We start from the raw sequence: 21,370 nt of genomic DNA, 5'->3' as shown, positions 1-21,370 counted from the left end.
TTTGTTTGGAGGCAATCTTGCAGCATGGCTATAGAAAGCTACCCTTCTTTTTCTTTCACGGTCAGAGAGCCTCTGAATATGCTTGTAGAGCTCCGAGTTATGTCATCTCCTGAATTCTCCATCTTCTTCTACCAGGCCTAGGATCTTCCTGAGGATTCATTATTAGTACATTTATGTCAACTGAATTTTTAATGCTGTAGCAGTAAAAATGCTGACTGGGATACATTCTTTGAAATTCTGGAATTATCACAAATAAATGAATGAAGGATACAAGGCAAGATTGCATTCCATCCCCATGTTATTCAATATGTACATTGAGCATGCAGTAAAAGAAGCATAGGAGGAATGTGGAAAGGGAATTAAAATTCAGGGAGAAGATATAAAAGCTTTAAGGTTTGCTTATGACATTGTAATTCCATGAAAAATGGCAAAGGACTTTGAAGATCAGCTGAACAGAATGGATAGTGAAATGAAGTAACATATGAAGGAATACTTGTCCTATAACTTATATTAGGAGAAATGTTGCACAAAGGCAAACTCACAATTATGGCAGTCTCAGATTTAATAAATGCATTTGCCAATGTTGACTGGTTAATTTATCCATGATACTTGAAGACATACAGCAACCAACAACTTTTGACATAATTTTATTTATGCCAAGACACTTTTCAGGTTTTCACACATCTTCAGCTTCTTCTTCTTCTTGTTTCAAATGGACCTATTTCGGACCATGCTTGTTCAACTGTTAGGCTGTAATCTTTGCCAAGTACTGTCACATCTTCTGCTGATGTAATTCCTTCCTTTCTTCTGTCCAGAGAGTACCTTTCCTTCAGGCCTTTGCCTGAAATCCTCAGGCTTCCTTCAAAGTACATCTCACAGACTGTCTGTTCTGGAGATCAGTTATTCCCAGTTCGTTAATGTCCTTTTCAGTTTCAATCAGCCAAGTGGTGCAAACCTTCTTATTTTGCCAGAAGGTGAACAGACGGTTGGTCAATTCGTTTGGAGGCAATCTTGCAATGTGCTCAAATTAAGTTCAGATGATTCTGAAGAAATTATATTAAGAAACCAGACATTAAAAGTAGTAGATGACATTTGCTGCTTTAGCATCAAAATAATCAGCAAAGACAGAATTAAAGAGGACATAAAATGTTAAAATGTAGACTGGCAATAGGTAGAAAAGATTTCTTGTAACAGATAAATTTATTAAAACAGAACAAATTTAAGTGTTAGGAAGCCTTATCTGAAAGCAATCATTTGAACTGTAACCTTATATGGAAGCAAAACATAAATAATAAATCATACAGACAAGAGGAGAGGAGAAGTGGTGTTACCAAAGAATACTGAAGATCAAATGAGTGTGTGGCGTAGAGCGCCATAAAAATTGATATTTGTTCTGTGCGTAAGTGTGCTATCTTTGAGGAGAGGGCTTTGGAGAGCATGTTGGACGCTAACGGCAGTTAGCCTCCGGACTTGTATCTGTGTAGATGCTAAGTGTGAATAAATCTGTATATGAGAGAATTCTAGTTGTTTACCTACAACTATACCATATACAGAAGGATGTAGGTTGCAGTAGGTACTGGGAGATGAAAAAGCTTGCACAGGATAGAGTAGCATGGAGAGCTGCATCAAACCAGTCTCAGGACTGAAGACCACAACAACAACATACCATATTCCCTCAAGTGCATCAACTAACTTATGAAAAGGTACTGAATTGGATTGAGAAGAAAAGATCCTTAAAACTCAACTCGACTGAAAGGTGGAAGAAGTGGTTGATAGGGCATGTCCTGAGGCATCAAGAAATAATTAATTTGGTAATCAAAGGAACTCTGAGGGATAAAACTTGTAGGGGAGATCAACATTTCAGTACATTAAAAAATTCAAATTGAGGCAGCATGCAGTAGTTACAAAGATACAAAAAATAATTTCACTAATTGTCTAGCATGAAGAGCTGCAATAGACCACTTTTCAGACTGATGAATTTTTCTTCTTCTTGTTATTCGTATTCTTCTAGACGTCTCTATGCTTCAATGCTGATCTCACATGTTGTCTCCAAATGTTTCACAGCTTGGTGGATATGATAACAATACAAATTTACATGCTCTTCTCCCAAACCAATGAATAAAATGCATAAATTATTTGTGACAATCTTATGAGAAGGATAGACTGCTACTCACCATATAATGGAGATGTTGAGTCACAGACAGACACAACAAAAAGACACTAAACAAGTGAGCTTTCAGCCAAAAGGCCTGCTTCTGAATTAGACAACACACACACACACACACACACAAGACCATTGTCTCTGGCTGCCGAGTTCAATGGTTGAGTGTGTGTGTGTGTGTGTGTGTGTGTGTGTGTGTGTGTGTGAGAGAGAGAGAGAGAGAGAGAGAGTTATGCTTTTGTGAATGTGTTTTTGAATTTGTCTACTTTAGAAGAAACCCTTTTGTTTAGCATCTTTTTGTTGTACCTGTCTGTGACTCAATGTCTCCACTATATGGTGAGTAGCAATCTATCCTTTTCATAAGATCTGTCATAATTCCATCCTGGATTCCCATTGTTTAAATTATTTATGATTTACATGATGAAAAGTACTATAAAGTATGATAAAATAATGGCCCTTTATCTCCTTGGTTGTGCCCAGTGAAGGCAAAACACTCATTTTAAAGTTAAAGAAGATTCATGCAAAGGAATATTTGATGTACACATTTTATAAATTTAAATGAATTAAGTGACTGCTCTCTTGCTCAGTGATAACTTCAGTTGAGTTAAGAATTTAAGGCAATGACAACCAAGCTTGTCTCAGAGAGAAGTAAGCAGTTGCTTATTTGAAAATAAATTATTTCAGGAAGCTAATAAAATCACATTAACTTTCATGAAGGATAAGCATGCTTGGAGCAGGGATGAATATATAAGCTCTGTATATTATTTGATGGATGTGAATTCATAATAATGAATACTACAGAGAATTAACAGTATAAAAATAATGGCAAGTAGAACAGCTGAAATTACCCACAAAAACTGTGAGATAACTAAGAGACAAATACCTGTAACAAAATACTAAATTTTAAGCTGTGTGAAAACAGTTTGTTTCTTCTGGGACTTGAGACAAAATACACAGAAATGAAGGGTTGAAAATCTTAAGCAACCAAGCAGATAATTTTTAACTTCTGATTAAGAGAAACCTACAAGTGACAAGAACTGAATGATTATTTCTTTACTCACATTCTCAGTATCATATACTATAAGGATGCCTATGCATATGTTTTAATTTCTTTTTTTTTTTTTTTCTTCATTATTTTTTCATATGGAATAAAGTCTTACAGTGGTTATCAGTGGGTATCACAGAATTTGTATTCAGGAGAGACTATGTTCAAGTGCCAATCTGATTACCTTCATTTATGTGATCATGCTTTTGTGGAGATGCATTACAGTGTGTGTGGGTTCACCAACCATCTGCTTCAGCAGATCACAACAGCAGATGACATAAATCAGCCATGAGCAAAACGGACTAAGTAGGGGAATCTCTCTGCCATGCACTGCCTTGCTGTAGCCCATGGGTTTCCCAGAGAGAAGCATGTGACCATTACTTCCCACACCAACACCAAATGTCTGACATACTCATCCAAGTGAGTTAGTGTTATGTAGTGAGTGTCTTTCGTGCTGTGTGGATATGAAGATGGGAATTGTCACCAGGTGCAGTAATAGTATTCTGACCATGTATGGTTGCAAAGCAGATGATGCTGGTGAGTGTGCATCATACGCTTAGGCTGAATGGTGTTTGTAGACATCTACAAAAGAGCTTGCTGAGCCTTAGTGGCAGAACGATAGAATATTGTGCACATGAGCCAATTTTAGATTTATGTTTTCCATGCTGTCCCCTGCCATGTCACAGGATCAGTGGACTACGTTAGCATCATACAATTTTAAGTAATGATTTTATCATAGTGCATAGTGTGCCACATGTCTGTTGATTGCGGTATCTACCATGTGCATACCTGTAAGTTTTCTTTTCTTGTATTTGCTAAGTATGGAACAGCTGTGAATAATTTTTGATATTTATGATTCTTTGCCTGCCACTCACTGAAACCTACAGTTCTGTGTGGCTACTGTGTGCAAAATGTGTCTGTTTTTATTGCTATGCAATTTTACTATGTTAATGTCCTGTGTTAATTTTTACATAATTGTGCCCTGTTCCCATAAAGGAACTGGAAAACCAAGAGTACTTTCTGTGCTCTGTTTGCTTTATTTTTCACTAACTCCCATACATACTGGTGTACTATAGGGCTATATGTGCAAGGAATTTCTCACAGTTTGCCTAAATTTCTACAAGCTAATGCAAGGACAATTTCCTCAACCAGATTATGTGCAGTTCCCTATCCCCTTCTTGCCCATTTTGAGCAAACTCACTGTGTCTAATGACCTTACTTTCACAAGGACACTGAACCTTGACTTACCTGAAAAATTAATTCCTTTCCTTTCCTTTTGTGAGATGAGCAAACAAACTGCATCAAAAACTCTGGGCTCAATTTTATCTATATTACAGCATAATTTTGTTTTAAAATCAGCTTTTGGCCCTGTGAAACCAGTCATGTGATCTATAGGTTAAGCTGAAACCACTATGCTGCATTCTATGTGGGCATGACAACCAACAGGCTGTCTGAAACTTCCTGGCAGATTAAAACTGTGTGCTGGACCGAGACTCAAACTCGGGACCTTTGCCTTTTGCGGGCAAGTGCTCTACCAACTGAGTTACCCAAGCATGAGTCACGCCCCATCCTCAACTTTTCTGAACTGCGCAGGTGGGAACTCTCCCTTCTTCTTCTTCTTCTTCTTCTTCTTCTTCTTCTTTTTGTGTTACGACCTCTGTAGGGCCACAGGTAGCCCCTTCGTGGACTGCATTTTCCTCTTCTTCTCCCAGAACCTCTGAACCTCTTCATTCTTTCTCTTCTTCTCTCCTGCTCTTCTTCTGAGATCTTCAATTTCCATTTCTCCTGGCGGCTCCACTGGTGACATTCTAATCTTTTCCTGTATTCTTCTCTGTCACTGATCTCCGGCATATTTGTCAGTGTATATTTGTTCCTCCAATTTTCCTTTCCTTCGACCTTGATCCCCAATTCCAACCAGTCCTTCTGAAGTTCAACAATCCACTTGGTTCCTGTCTTTTCCCTTGCCCTCCCTGTTGTTTCCCACACTCTCTTCGTCATTCTGTCTCATCCTAACTACATGCCCAGCAAACCTTGCCCTTTTGAGTCTGATTTCCCCGGATATTGTTCTCATGTTCCGGTACAGTTCTTCCCTAGGTCTTTGCATCCACCACTTTTGGGACCTAATATTTTTCTCAGTGTTTTTCTCTCTCCTTTCTCTAGTTGTTCTGCCTCATTTCTTCCTAGTGTCATCGTCTCAGCAGCATATAATACTGCATTCCTCACTGTTGCCTTGTAGTGGTTTATCTTTGCCTCTGTGGATATATTCTTTTTATTGTATATCTCTCTCATCATGCAGAAGGCTGACCTCATCTTCTATATCCTCTCTGTTATTCCTTCCTTGCTCCTGTTCCTTTCTGTTATAAATTCTCCGGGTATTTAAATTTGTCCACCATTTGCACAGTGCCTTCCGGTGTTTCCCAGTCTGCAATGGTGTTTAATGTCTTTGTCTTGTTATAGGCTATCCTAAGTCCCACCTTTCTGGCTACCTTACTTAAGTTGTCGAGCTGTGTCTTTGCGTCTTCTTCTGTCTCACTTACTATTGCTATGTCATCTGCAAAGGCTAGGCAGTCCACTTGAGCCCTGTTGCCCTTTTTGTAGCCCACATGGGTCTTTGATATTCCCATTTCCTCATTTATTGCTCTCCACTGCCTGATCACTTCGTCCAGTGCTATATTGAACAACAATGGTGACAATCCATCTCCCCGTTTAACACCAGTCTTGATCTCAAATTCTTGTGACAGTGCTCCTCTGAATCTCATCCTTGCTTTTGTGTCTGTCAAAATTTCTTTTATGAGTTCTTGTGTAGTTCCATCAAGTCCTCTGTTCTTCAGGATCCTAATAAGAGTCTGTCTGTCGATGGAGTCATATGCCTTTGTGAAGTCCACAAACTCTCCCTGCAATATATCCTAAATTCTCGTAACCCTCCTGGCCTCAACCTTCATTAGTCATTGTCCTACCCATCTAGCCCCTTCCCTGTTCCCATTCCAGCACTACACCGCCCTCTATTTCACCAATGCACGCAGTTTGTTTACTTCTCTCCTTGAAAATCTTTAGCAACTGATCAGATCACTTTGAACTTCTGATTAAGAGCCCTCCATGTCACCTCCCCAACTGCACCCAGGTACCCTACCCTCTCTCCACCTCATCCCTGCTCACCTCCACAAGCAACACTTTACCATCACCTACCCCTACCCTGGTATCCCTCCCTGTCCCGACCCCAGCCTCCTCCTTAAACCCTCCCCCCCCCCCCCCCCCCCTATCATGCACGTAGTCCGGCTTCAGCTAGCAGAGTCTGTGGTCATGTGTGTGTGAGTTGCATTTGTGTGAGAGAGTGTGTGTGTATGTTGTCATTTTCAACAAATGCCTTGTTGACGGAAAGCTCACTTTCCAGTAGTCTTTTTATTGTGCCCATCTGTGATTGAGCATCTTTGCTATATGGTGAGTAGCAACTATCCTTTTCATAATAATATTGTTACATTTTCCATTCTTTTATTTTACAGGATAATTTGAACTTTTCCAGTCAGTTCAACTATCTGTTCTCAGTTTCATATCTTGTTTACAATATATTAAAATTATGCAACTGTACTGAAAGAAAGTACAGTAGACTCTCGGCTATCTAGCTCATGAGTACCCAGCCTTCACGCTATCCAGCCTACTTTATTGATATCATAATAATGTACTGGGCTGTAAGGATGTTGATGCAGAGGTTATCTCAGAATGGATGGCAAGCAGTGAAGCTGATGAACTAACTGACAATGACATTGTAGAAATGGTAATGCAGGGGGAAATAACACAGGGGGAGGCAAACTTAGATTACAGGAGTAATGTCATTCCACATTTGGAAGGATTCAAGATGATTGAGGCACTGCAACAGTACATTAGTGAGCAGGAGGAAGCCAACACCAGCTGGTACCACCTGTTTGCATAAGTGGAGGGATACTGCAGCACAGAAGAAGGGTAAAGGAGGGAAATAGTAACCTCTCAAAGACTTTTTAAAACATTAAATCTGCAGGTTTCACCTTTTATCTTAGGTCTAGCTCTTCACATGTGTGTAATCATACATTCATACTTTACAATGTTCCCTATTTCCTGTAATAATTTTTGAAGGATGCAGTATGTACATAACCAACATTTATAACTAGCATGAATTATATAAGAAGTCAGAAAATATTAATAAAATTGGATTTTGGTATAAAAGATAGGCATTTTGAATGGGTGGGTTTGGAAGAGAGAGCTGATAGAACTCCAACCTACTCCAACCTATCCAACTTTTTTGGGTCCAACTTGACCTTCTGCTACTTTGGGCTGGATAGCTGAGAGTCTTGTGTATTACTTAAATACATTGTGCATGAACAACTGTCTTATGGTAATAGAAGTAATGTAAATTTTCATTTCAGTCCTGCGACCTCTCAGTACAAGATTCCTTGATAAATTTAGTTACATTTTGTGTTTTTTGCAACTTTTGTTCTATACTAGCAAAAACTTTGGATGACCAAAATATAATGAATGATTAATTTAAGTTTTGACAAGATATTCTCCATGCTCAGTATGTTTTTTTGAGTAGATCACACTGCTATAATGACGTTTGATGTTATCTTTAGACTAGAAATATACTATCATGTAGATAAATATATGTTTCTTTCACATGTTTTAATTCAGCAAGTCTTATGTAGGTGTGTTGTGGATGGGTGACCAGCAGATTCCAGGCTCTATAGAAACAATTAAAAAGCTTGATGAAATGGGGAAAAAAATATTTTTTATATCTAATAACAATCTTCTGACTGTTGAAAAATATCTAATGAAGATCCAAGCTATGGGCTACAATGCTACAAAGGTAAGATCTTCATTATTTTGTTTCCATGGATTGACATACATATTCATATACTCATTAAATGTGATGTGCCACAGAGCACGGCAAGCTAGAGAACCCTGAGAAATATGGAAAAAATAAATAAATTATTTTATAGAAACATAATGATTATGTACTGCTCATTTGTATGACACTATCATTATTAAGGATAGTTTGCTAAATACGACATTATGCAAAAGTATTTTTTTTGCTCTAGCTGTATTTAATTGGACTGGTAAGTGGACTGGTGATTAAAGCCTTTCTTTGGGAAGACAAACGTTATAGATATTGATAAGTAGAAGGATACAACCATACAATATGAGAAATTGAATATGAAAGTATTTTTAATGTTAGTTTTCTTGCAGTGTATCATACCATTCAGTTCAATGTTTATACCACTTACAAACTCTCTGCCTACATAAAAATGGATATGTGTGACATGCGTTTGTTCAGTCACACTTTGCACACATTTAACTTACTATCTGAAAAAAAAACCTATGAATGTGATACAGCAAAATGGTGGCATATAACATTAGCATTATCCTGGAATGCCCGGAGAAATTTCAACCAAATATGTTGCACATATGGCTTACTACATGAAAAAATATTGTAACTTCTGGTATGATATTACCTTACCACCCTTAGAGGTGAAGATGAGAAGAAGGTAACATGTAAAAGTATGTGTAATTGTGGAGTGCATGGAGCAATTTGAGCATATATTGATGCACACATGACATATTATGTTATACAAAATACTGTGTTGGTAAGACTTTCCCACCCTTTTAAACATAACTTCATAATACCTCAGGCAAGTGTAACGGAACTATGTGTAAATACAATCTTCTGACTGGGGAAAATCATTCAGTGAGTGTAAGAAACCTTTTGTACCACTGGAAGTGGAACTAGGAGTGGGAAGTTGACAAATTCAGTACAGACATGAGTTCCTATAGAAACTGTTCTCAGTGCACTTGTACTTCATTCTTGTATTATTTACAACTGAAATGAACGCTTATGAGAGTACAATGTAATTAGGCATTGTGTAAGTGTCACAATACTCCAAAAATAATTTGTACATTCTGTTTATCTCTGTTAACAGTGAACCAGTTCATTACATTACAGAAATAAATTATTAGGATTATGGTTGCACTACTAACTTCCAAATAAGGATGGTAAATTGCACTTCAGCACCATATAGGCACCATTCTCCAGTGCTGTCCTCTAATTCTGTGGTCTCTTACCAATTAAGTTAAGTAGCAAATGGTAGCTGTCCTGATTCTCACACATCCACTTTCCTGTCCACATTCATATACTAGACAAACCTGTACATTGAAAGAGCTGCCAGGAATTGATCTTTTGCAGAACAACCTGGATGTTGTTCATCCAACTAGCTGTTTTTGAACAAAGAGAGAGTGTGTGTGTGTGTGTGTGTGTGTGTGTGTGTGTGTGAATTCCTAGAGAACCAAACTGCTGAGGTCATCAGTCCTTTTGAACAGTGAGACAGCAGTCAGGACTGAATCACCATTGTGCTGAAGCTTCTCTTCTGTTTAAGAGAAATGTTCCCCATTAAGGAATTACAAGTATTAAAGTTAGGATCAGATAGCGAGTGAGTGCTTATTTAAAGTGGAGCTACTAACAGAGGGCCAGTGCATGCTGTAATTATCATATGGCAGTGATCCTTGGTAGATATTCTGTCATGTTAATGCAGAACCGATTTATGCTGGAAAGAAAATTACTTCCAACTGTACCCACCAGGTGCGAATCTGGCACTGTACTCTGTTTGTATGATGGTATGACTTCTACAATGAAATTTGACAAGCCATTATGTAAGGAACAGTATGACAACTGCGAAGGAGAGCATGTACTGTTAGTGAATCTGTTTTATGTGAATGGCAGCAGTTATAGTGCTACATTGAGAGAGTGTCACCGACTGGAAGGTCTGAGGAGAGGCCTGATGCCATTAGATGTTTTAAAGAAGATGATAATTAAATTTGAAAACATTGGTGTGGTACCTATAAAAGGAAAGAATCCTATCCCAGTGGAAGTTACTGACAAGGTTGCTGTTGTTGTAAGTGACCATGCAGCAAGTGCCGTGGATAGTGCTAGTGCTTGTGCAGTATCACAAGGATTGCCCATCGCATGGTCAACAGTACAGAAAGTTTTGTGGCCTATTTTACACCAGTACCTATACAACATTCACACAGTGCAGCAAATGATACCTTATAATCCGTAGCAGTGTTTGGATTTGTCTTCGATTCCTGATACAGATCAAAGTTGATTACCTGTGGCTGGATAATATTCTATGGAATGATGAGGCATGTTTTACACTACAGGCTGCATTGAATTCAAAGAACTGCTGAATTTGGGATACTGTTAAACTGCAAGCTGTGCATGAAGAGCCATTACACTCACCATGCGTGACTGTGTGCTGTGGATTCAAGAGCATTTCATTCTTGGTCCATTCTTCTTTGAATGAATGTACCCAGAGGATCTGTCTGGTGTATCATGGCAACAGCACATTTTCAAGACCTCCTTGTATTGCATGTGATTCCTGCTTTATAAAAGCACAACTGTATTGAAACCACCAAGTGAACGCTCTGATGACCTGCCAGATCACCCAATCTTAATCCATGTGACTTTTGGCTCTGAGGATATCTGAAAGAATTTGTTTACCAGGGACATGTTTGGTCTCTGCCTGATATGAAGGCCAGTATACAGAACTACATTGCTCAGATTCTACCGAAAGTGCTCTGAGCAACTGTTGATCACATCATATTATGGATGCAGCAACTCAATGACATCTCCAGTGCTCATATTGGACAAATTGCTTAATCAGTGGTTAATAATAAAATCAAAATTAATCCTCTCTCATTTGTTTGATGTTTTCTGCCCACATCCAATTCCTAGTCCATTACATATGGAAACATTTCAGTATGTTTCTCTTGCATTCAAAGCACTCAATTTGCACCTGCTGCTAAAAATGGGAACTAACTTTTTTCCAGCATTAATCAGTTCCATATTAATGCATCCCCTCTCCCTCCCCCATGAACCATATAACTTGCCCTGGTGGATAGGCTCGCTTGTCTCAGTGATACAGATAGCCATACTGTAGGTGCAACCACAATGGAAGGGTATCTGTTGAGAGGACAGACACGTGTGGTTCCTGAAGAGGAGTAGTAGCCTTTTCAGTAGTTGCAGGGGCAACAGTCTGGATGATTGACTGATCTGGCCTTGTAACATCAACCAAAAGAGTCTTGCTGTGTTGGTACTGCAAACAGCAACAACTGAAAGCAAGGAGAAACTACAGCTGTAATTTTTCCCATGGGCATGCAGCTCTACTGTATGGTTATTGGAACTGAGACACTTACAGTAGTAGATGAGTTTTCCTATTTGGGAAGCAAAATAACTGGTGATGGTTCAAGTAGAGAGGATATAAAATGTAGACTGGCAATGACAAGAAAAGCATTTCTGAAGAAGAGAAATTTGTTAACATCAAGTACGGATTTAAGTGTCAGGAAGTCCTTTCTGAAAGTATTTGTATGGAGTGTAGCCATGTATGGAAGTGAAACATGGACGATCAACAGCTTACAGAAGAAGAGAATTAAAGCTTTTGAAATGTGGTGCTACAGAAGAATTCTGAAGATTAGATGGGTACATCACATAACTGATGATGAGGTACTGAACAGAATTGGGAAGAAGAGAAATTTGTGGTACAACCTGCCTAGAAGAAGGGATCGGATGGTGGGACACATCCTGAGGCATCAAGGGATCACCAATTTCGTACTGGAGGGAAGCGTGGGGGGTAAAAATTATAGACGGAGACCAAGAGATGAACATAGTAAGCAGATTCAGAAGGATGTAGGTTGCAGTAATTACTCAGGGATGAAGAGATTTGCACAGGATAGAGTAGCATGGAGAGCTGCATCAAATCAGTCTTCATAAAAGAAGATGAAGTAAATATTCCTGAATTCCAATCAAGAACAACTGCCAAGATGAGAAACATAGAAGTAGATATCCTTGGTGTAACAAAGCAGCTTAAATCACTTAATAAAGGCAAGGCCTCTGGTCCAGATTGTATACCAGTCAGGTTCCTCTCAGAGTATGCTGATAAAATAGCTCCATATTTAGCAATTATATACAACCTCTCACTCACAGAAATATCCGTACCTAAAGACTGGAAAATTGCTCAAGTCACACCAATACCCAAAAAGGTAAGTAGGAGTAATCCACTGAATTACAGGCCTATATCACTATCATCGATTTGCATTAGGGTTTTAGAACATATACTGTATTCGAACATTATGAAGTACCTCGAAGAAAACGATTTATTGGCATGTAGTCAGCACGCATTTAGAAAATATCATTCTTGTGAAACACAACTAGCTCTTTATAATCATGAAGTAATAAGTGCTATTGACAGGGGATATCAAATTGATTCCATATTTTTAGATTTCCAGAAGGCTTTCGACACCGTTCCTCACAAGTGTCTTCTAACCAAAGTGCTTGCCTATGGAGTATCGCCTCAGTTGTACGACTGGATTCGTGATTTCCTGTCACAAAGGTCATAGTTCGTAGTAATAGATGGAAAGTCATCAAGTAAATCAGAAGTAATATCCGGCATTCCCCAAGGAAGTGTCATAGGCCCTCTATTGTTCCTGATCTATATTAACGACATAGGAGACAATCTGAGTAGCCATCTTAGATTGTTTGCAGATGATGCTGTCATATACCATCTTGTAAAGTCATCAGATGATCTAAACGACTTGCAAAATGATTTGGATAAGATATCTGTATGGTGCAAAAAGTGGCAATTGGCCCTGAGTAAAGAAAAGTGTGAAGTTATTCACATGAGTACTAAAAGAAATCAGCTAAATTTCGATTACGCGATAAGACACACAAATCTGAGGGCTGTAAATTCAACTAAATACTTAGGGATTACAATTACAAATAACCTAAATTGGAACGATCACATAGATATTATTGTGGGGTAGAGCAAACCAAAGACTGCGATTCATTGGCAGAACACTTAGACGGTGCAACAGGTCTACCAAAGAGACTGGTTACACTACACTTATCCACCCTATTCTGGAGTATTGCTGCATGGTGTGGGATCTGCATGAGATGGGACTGACAGATGACATCGAAAAAGTACAAAGAAGGGCAGCTCATTTTGTATTATTGTGAAATAGGGGAGGCAGTGTCACAGACATGATACGTGAATTGGAGTGGCAATCATTAAAACAAAGGTGTTTTTCATTGTGACAGGATCTTCTCATGAAATTTCAATTGCCAGTTTTCTCCTCCAATTGCGAAAACATTCTGTTGCCACCCACCTACATATGGAGAAATGATCATCATGATAAAATAAGGGAAATCAGGGCTTGCACTGAAAAATTTAAGTGCTTGTTTTTCCCGCATGCTGTTCGAGAGTGGAATGGTAGAGAGACAGTTTGAAGGTGGTTCATTGAACCCTCTGCCAGGCACTTTATTGTGAATAGCAATCATGTAGATGTAGATGTGTAGATGTTTGGACTGAAGACCAGAACAACAACATTAATGCATTAAAATATATACCTAGTTTCACTGCCATATGATAATTAGAGCCCACACTTGAACTCTGTGAGTAGCTGCATTTCAGTTACAACTAACTGGTGTGTCTCACTTTGGTGGTTCAAATGACAAGTGTCTTTGAATAACCTTACAGTCTTTCAGGTCATTATTCCAAAGTAGTAATGAAAATCAGGGAGGGAAGAGTCAGTGGCATGTGTTTCTGACATTGATTACTTGTTTCCCTTGTTATGAAGAAATACTGAATGCCATCAGGAGCATTTATGGCAGACGTGATAGATTTGCAATAACTACTTTACAGAATCACAAATGTCTCCAAACAACACTTGGATACTGTGGTGATATTCTGTTTTCAAACTTTGATGACAAATATTGTTTACTGTCTTCTGTTTCACTAAATTTCTTTCATTAGAATAATTGATGTGCTTCCTTGATTATTACTTAATGGGTAAGAAATTACTGTCTTCACCATTTATACTCAGTAATAATCATTAATTCATACAGTCAATCCAGTGTGTGGACTCTTTATATATGCGCTTAGAGAAATTAGAAAATTCATTAAACTTTGTAAAATAATTTGAATATTTATTGGACATGGCATTATTGCCACAGAAAAAAACTATAAAATTCATCTTTACTATTTTGGGTAATGTGGGATACGTCCTAAAGTTGTACGATCTTTCCTGATGTAGACAGTATTACACTTCCTGAAAAAACAAGTGAAGCATCAGAAGGGGAGGAGAAAACCAAATTAAGTTTAATGAGTTGTGAGGGTATGTGACATTATTTAAGCAAATACAAAATCAAGTCAAATTTACAATGAACTTGGCAGTATGAGCGCACCCCATCTGACCTGGATTTAAGCATTGATTCAGTTGGGAAGTTTGTCACAAAACCATTGTATCCTCTCCTGGAGGCAAGATGGTCACAGTTGTTGTAACTGGTCCTCGATATCCTTGATGCTGCACTAGGATGGAGCTGACATCCAAGCTGGTGATAATCTTCTTAATACATATACTCTGGATGTTATTTTTTTACTGACATCATCAGGGTGCTGCTTCCATGAAAGTTGATCATCTATGCATAAACCCAAGAATTTACAATGTGTACAGGTTTTTGATAGAATTTCATCAATTACAGTATTTTGTCTGTTTGGACCACTTGGTTTAAAATGAATAATATTAATTTTTCTATGTTTACTTTTGAATGGAATGGACAGTGTCTTGAAAGGAGGATATAAGATGAACATCAACAAAAGCAAAACAAGGATAATGGAATGTAGTCTAATTAAGTCGGGTGATGCTGAAGGAATTAGATTAGGAAATGAGGCACTTAAAGTAGTAAAGGAGTTTTGCTATTTGGGGAGCAAAATAACTGATGATGGTCGAAGTAGAGAGGATATAAAATGTAGGCTGGCAATGGCAAGGAAAGCGTTTCTGAAGAAGAGAAATTTGTTAACATCCAGTATTGATTTAAGTGTCAGGAAGTCATTTCTGAAAGTATTCGTATGGAGTGTAGCCATGTATGGAAGTGAAACATGGACAATAAATAGTTTGGACAAGAAGAGAACAGAAGCTTTCGAAATGTGGTGCTACAGAAGAATGCTGAAGATTAGATGGGTAGATCACATAACTAATGAGGAAGTATTGAATAGGATTGGGGAGAAGAGAAGTTTGTGGCACAACTTGACCAGAAGAAGGGATCGGTGGGTAGGACATGTTCTGAGGCATCAAGGGATCACCAGTTTAGTATTGGAGGGCAGTGTGGAGGGTAAAAATCGTAGAGGGAGACCAAGAGATGAATACACTAAGCAGATTCAGAAGGATGTAGGTTGCAGTAGGTACTGGGAGATGAAAAAGCTTGCACAGGATAGAGTAGCATGGAGAGCTGCATCAAACCAGTCTCAGGACTGAAGACCACAACAACAACAACATGTTTACTTTTAGGTTGTCTGTTTCAAAGTGAGCTCTTGCCTTTTCGATAGAGTTACATAACTCTTCAACTTCAGCAGACACCAGATGTATCATCTGCATACATAGTGATCAATTGCTTATTGGGAAGAGAACTTGGGAAATCATTTACATAGCATATGAATAGGACTGGACCTAAAATGGAGCCCTGAAGAACACCAAGATGCATATTTCTTATACTTGACCTTCTCCTCTGTGGTATCTCTCCATTAGATTATATAATCTCGGTGCACAGCTGTCTACCCTTTAAATTTGTTTCTAGCAACTGCATGAGTTTTCCAGTGACACCACTCTTTGCAATTTTTGATGAGAGCATGTCATGATGTACTGTATCAAAAGCCTTTGGGAGGTTCAGGAATACTGCTGCTGCTTGGGATTTTTCATATATTTTTTTCAAGTACATGGTGGTCAAATTGTACTGCTGCTGATGTGGTACTTCGACCTATTCTGAAACCATGCTAGAAATCACCTAATCTGTCAGCATTGTTATAATGTCCCACCTGCTGTCTGCTGGGCATGGGTTTTTGTTTGAGAGGTATATGAAGATGATATTTACAGAGGGACTAACTCAGCTGCAAATTGGGTACAGAATCTGACATGGCTTCCATCTGGTCCTAGGGCTTTTTTGAATTTTAACAATTTCAGCCATTTCTCAATGTCACTGACACTAGTATCTGTTTTGCTCATCTTTTCAGTGGTATGAAGATTAAATTGGGACAATACTACTGCATTTTACTTTGTAAGGAATCATTTAAAAACACAATTAAGCATTTCTGCTTTTGCTTTGTAACTTTCAATTTCAGTTCTTGTCTTGTCCATGAGTGACTGGACGCTAACTTTGGTGTCACTAACAGCCTTTATATTTGACCAGAATTTTTTTGAGTTTGGTGAAACATCATTCAACAATATTCTGCTAAGGCAGTTATTGAAGGTCTCTTGACTGCCAAGTGTGTTTCATTCAGTATCTCTATATACCTGTAGGAAGATTGTGATATGGGCTGATACTTATCACACCCATAAATAATGGATGCAGTGGATATATTGACATAAATTTTACTATCCAACATAAATGCATGCAGCTGCCTCAGATCAAGACTTAGATCACACTACTCTCTCTCTGCACAATCCAAAGATCATTCTCTTCTCATAGTGGAGGGTCTCTGGAGACTGTGTCGAGGTCAATACTCCCAAAGAACTCCTTCCCCCCTCCCCTCCTTCACTGGAAGTGTAGAGCACTGTGGGTTGTTGCAGCAGTGTGTGTGGCTGGTGCAAGTACACTTGACTGGCTGTGTCATGGCTGGCACATGAGCGGACAAGGCCGGACCATTTCTTGTGGTGGCTGTCGTGAATACGTTGTTGTTCCAGCACAATGCTGAGAACAGTGGTAGATGAGGAGGTGAAGGTGCAGGTGCACTTGACTGGATGTGTTGTGGCTGGCACATGAATGGACATGGTTGGACCATATTTCAAGTGATTGTCATAACTGATGCGTAGTTTATAGGTATGATATGGTGCCAGGTGCTGCAGTGAATTTCATGGGCAGCTGCAGCATGGTCTGGATGGCAAAGCTGGGGCTGATGATGGAGATGGTAGATTGGGAGGAGATCAGTCATTGAGAGACAACTCTGCTGATGGGGAAGAAAGCTGCAACATGCTTTGATTGACAGTAGTGTTGACCAAGGTATCATACTCAAGATGCAATGTATCCAGAGCATCTTGGCAGAAGAGGGAGACTGTTGTGGGCTTGCTTCAAAGCAAGATAACAAATATCTACAGCCCGCACTGAAGTACCCGATGTGGGCCAGTGTATGGTGGCTGCAAGGTTCGCTGAACCATGTCATCCTTTACCATGACAAATTCACATATAGAGAGCTCTTCGTGTATGAATACCTTGGGGAGGGGTGGTGAGTGCGTCTACTGAATGTGCTGACAAACATATTGTATGAGTTTTGGTAGGTCCTGTTGATGATTATCAGTAATAATTGTGCAGAGTCAGCTGGTAGGACTAATGGTTCCCCATACATCACCTCTGCTAGGAAGGCACATAACTTTTCTTTATATGAGGAGTGGATGCTGAGGAGAATCCAGAGCAGCACTTTGGTCCACAAGCCAGCATGGCATGTTAGGGCTCCATTCAAGGTCTTGTGACATCTCTCTACAAGGCCATTGCTTTGCAGGTAATACACTGTTGTCCACATGGCGGTAATCCTGCAGAGCTGGGCCAGGGCATTGAATTGACCCAACTTGAACTGCTACTCTGATCACTGATGACCAGCAAGGGTTTGCCAAAATGAGTGCAACCAATTCAGCAGTAATGTCACGTAGGAGAGTTGCCATAGCTGGAAGGGGGGCACATAGCGTGCAGTGGCAGCATGTTGTCTGCAGCTGGCCATTGTGAAGTGAGCTCATGTATATGTGTGCGTGCTCTTGCAGGTTTGACTTCTGATGCATTGATGGGGAGGTGGAATTTTCATTGTGAAGTAATCATGCTTCTGTGAAGCAGTCAATGTGTTGCTGCTGAGTGGGGAGAATGCTTTGAATCATAAAGACACATTGATGGATTGTTCCTGTAATAGACTTGTGAGCAGAGACGCATCTAGCAGGATGAATTGTAGTGGGTGTAGTCTCAGAGAATTGCCCTTAAATGAGAGATCCAGTAGTGTGGTGCATTAATGCCATGTGCACTACATTGGGCAAAAGTTTGTTGTGGCATAGGAGGTCCATGGATTCCGTAGAAATGTTGGAACATGTGAGGCAATACTAACCTTACGACTTATCTTAGAAGCTAGATTAAGAAAAGGCAAACCTACGTTTCTAGCATTTGTAGACTTAGAGAAAGCTTTTGACAATGTTAACTGGAATACTCTCTTTCAAATTCAGAAAGTGGCAGGGGTAAAATACAGGGAGCGAACGGCTATTTACAATTTGTACAGAAACCAGATGGCAGTTATAAGAGTCGAGGGGCATGAAAGGGAAGCAGTGGTTGGGAAAGGAGTGAGACAGGGTTGTAGCCTCTCCCCGATGTTATTCAATCTGTATATTGAGCGAGCAGTAAAGGAAACAAAAGAAAAATTCGGTGTAGGTATTAAAATTCATGGAAAAGAAGTAAAAACTTTGAGGTTCGCCGATGACATTGTAATTCTGTCAGAGACAGCAAAGGACTTGGAAGAGCAGTTGAACGGAATGGACAGTGTCTTGAAAGGAGGATATAAGATGAACATCAACAAAAGCAAAACGAGGATAATGGAATGTAGTCAAATTAAGTCGGGTGATGCTGAGGGAATTAGATTAGGAAATGAGACACTTAAAGTAGTAAAGGAGTTTTGCTATTTAGGGAGTAAAATAACTGATGATGGTTGAAGTAGAGAGGATATAAAATGTAGACTGGCAATGGCAAGGAAATCGTTTCTGAAGAAGAGAAATTTGTTAACATCGAGTATAGATTTAAGTGTAAGGAAGTCGTTTCTGAAAGTATTTGTATGGAGTGTAGCCATGTATGGAAGTGAAACATGGACGATAACTAGTTTGAACAAGAAGAGAATAGAAGCTTTCAAAATATGGTGCTACAGAAGAATGCTGAAGATAAGGTGGGTAGATCACGTAACTAATGAGGAGGTATTGAATAGGATTGGGGAGAAGAGAAGTTTGTGGCACAACTTGACTAGAAGAAGGGATCGGTTGGTAGGACATGTTTTGAGGCATCAAGGGATCACAAATTTAGCATTGGAGGGCAGCGTGGAGGGTAAAAATCGTAGAGGGAGACCAAGAGATGAATACCCTAAGCAGATTCAGAAGGATGTAGGTTGCAGTAGGTACTGGGAGATGAAGAAGCTTGCACAGGGTAGAGTAGCATGGAGAGCTGCATCAAACCAGTCTCAGGACTGAAGACAACAACAACAACAACAACAACAGGAGGTCCATGCCAATAATAGGCTCACACACATGCATGACATAAAATGTCCAGGTGCATTGTAATTCTGGTGTAACCTGAACAGTGCACGAGGTGGTGCCATGGATGGAGATATCTGAGTCATCTGCCAAGTGCAGACAGCTTATAAGTGGGTGTGGTGACATAGGACAGGGAACTGGTATCAGAGCCCATATCCTCAGGGAAGAATTATTTTGTATTTAGGTCTTGAATGTAGAGGCATCTGTCTACAGGTGCTATAGAAGTGATATGAGCCTCTGCAACATGAAAAGGTGATTGGAAACTATGTTGTGTTGAGCAGGCTGAAGTGTTTATTTCATCCTGCTGAAGGCATTTGGTAACTCACATGGTTTTCAACATTTCTGAGCTGTGTGCCTGAAGTTTTATGAAACCAGGAGAGCAACAGCTGTGAAGAGATACTTATCCTGTGGCGAGGAGCAGCGTTTCCCTGCTGCTACATATTGGAGCTGGACAGTGAGGTGTGATGTCATAGTGAGGTTCCTTCAAGTTGGTTCAGCTGTCAGTGGTTGCCATTGAAGAAGATAATGCCCATGTGCTGCCTCATGTGTCACATCTTGGTTGTTTATTAATCAATAGTAATGGATGACAGAGAACATATGGTCAGCTAGCATGAGTCATTCATCGAGAAGTTCAGTCTCATCCATAATCATTACTAGTTATAATTATGACAGCAGTTTAACCCACCATAGTTTCCATAGTACTGTGTCCAGCATGAGGGCCCAGTTGATGATTGCATGGAGAAGTCACCAGAGATGTGATGGCATGTTGTTGTGCAGCTATTGATCATACATAGCCTTGTGTGCTTGTTGTTCAGAGGTTTGTGAAAAGCATTGTAGAAGTACACAATTTGCCACTTCATATTTGTTTGTTTGAGGTGGTGACACTATGATGTCACTGATGACTTCCACTTGAACTGCTAGATAACAGAGTAAACTGATGTATCTAGTGTCATCATCAAAGTCTCCTGTTGCTGTAAAATATTATCAATAATCTCAAACCACAAGATGGGGTGGCAGCATCGAAAGGTGAGCACAAAGCTTCAAACATGAAGCAAAGCCTGAATTTGCAGCATTGTCTCTTGCAGCAGGCAAGGTGGCTACTGATTGTGCACAAATCCTGGTTTGTTGTGATAAAACATTAAATGACTGGCAGTTTTCATTTCACGATACAGAAGATGGGGGAAGCACACAATTTGTGTCACAAGTATTGCGCACGCAGGTTTGAATGGAAGCATTGCCCATGAAGGCATTATTCTCCAAATCTAAAAGCAGGCCCTTGGTGTGAGACATCATGGCCAGTGATTGTTCATAATGCATGAATGGTTGTTATAAGGTGGTACGCAGATATTCATACTTCACATGTGATGCAGGTATGGATGACACAAATGCTGTGGGATCATTGTACACAGGTAGCACTATTAACAGCAGAGTTGTACTCCTGGTTTGGGAATGGGTTCATAAGTGGTGGACATTGTTGATGTACCAAAAGTTTGATGATGTTGGTATGTACTAGTCTTGAGTCATTGGTGCACTCGGTTTTTGACATCATTTTTATACATGGAGAGCACTTCCCATCCTGCACTGCAGTCCTTCCAGCACTACAATCCAGAAGCAGTGCACTGATCGGAGTGTGATGAGGCAGCCACATTGGCATGACAAAAAATTATGATGAGAATTGGAAGAAATGTGCATTTCAAAACCAACATGGGGTCACAAATGAAGGGAGATCATAGTATGGGCTGATACTTATTGACTAAATAACGAATGCAGCAGACACATCTGCATAAACTTTATTTGTCAACATATATACCTGCACCTGCCTCAGTCCAAGA

General features: G+C 39.5%; 1 protein-coding gene across 6 annotated transcripts in view; it reads left to right on the top strand.

Annotated features, from left to right (window-relative positions):
• Nucleotides 1–21,370, top strand: part of LOC126475253 (glycerol-3-phosphate phosphatase-like) — a 78,034-nt gene that overhangs the window by 6,124 nt on the left and 50,540 nt on the right. For all 6 annotated transcript variants that reach the window (XR_007586680.1, XM_050102959.1, XM_050102961.1 and 3 more), the window contains exon 3: nucleotides 7,880–8,040. Coding sequence is in view for 5 of the 6 variants with exons in the window: in XM_050102959.1 (XP_049958916.1) it covers nucleotides 7,880–8,040 (161 nt within the window). In the remaining variant the exon portion in view is untranslated. The remainder of the gene's footprint in view (nucleotides 1–7,879; nucleotides 8,041–21,370) is intronic.

This window comes from Schistocerca serialis, chromosome 4 (assembly GCF_023864345.2).
Source record: "Schistocerca serialis cubense isolate TAMUIC-IGC-003099 chromosome 4, iqSchSeri2.2, whole genome shotgun sequence".
NCBI lineage: Eukaryota > Metazoa > Arthropoda > Insecta > Orthoptera > Acrididae > Schistocerca > Schistocerca serialis.
Note: the sequence above shows the minus strand (reverse complement) of the source record. Positions and strands in the feature narration are given on the sequence as shown.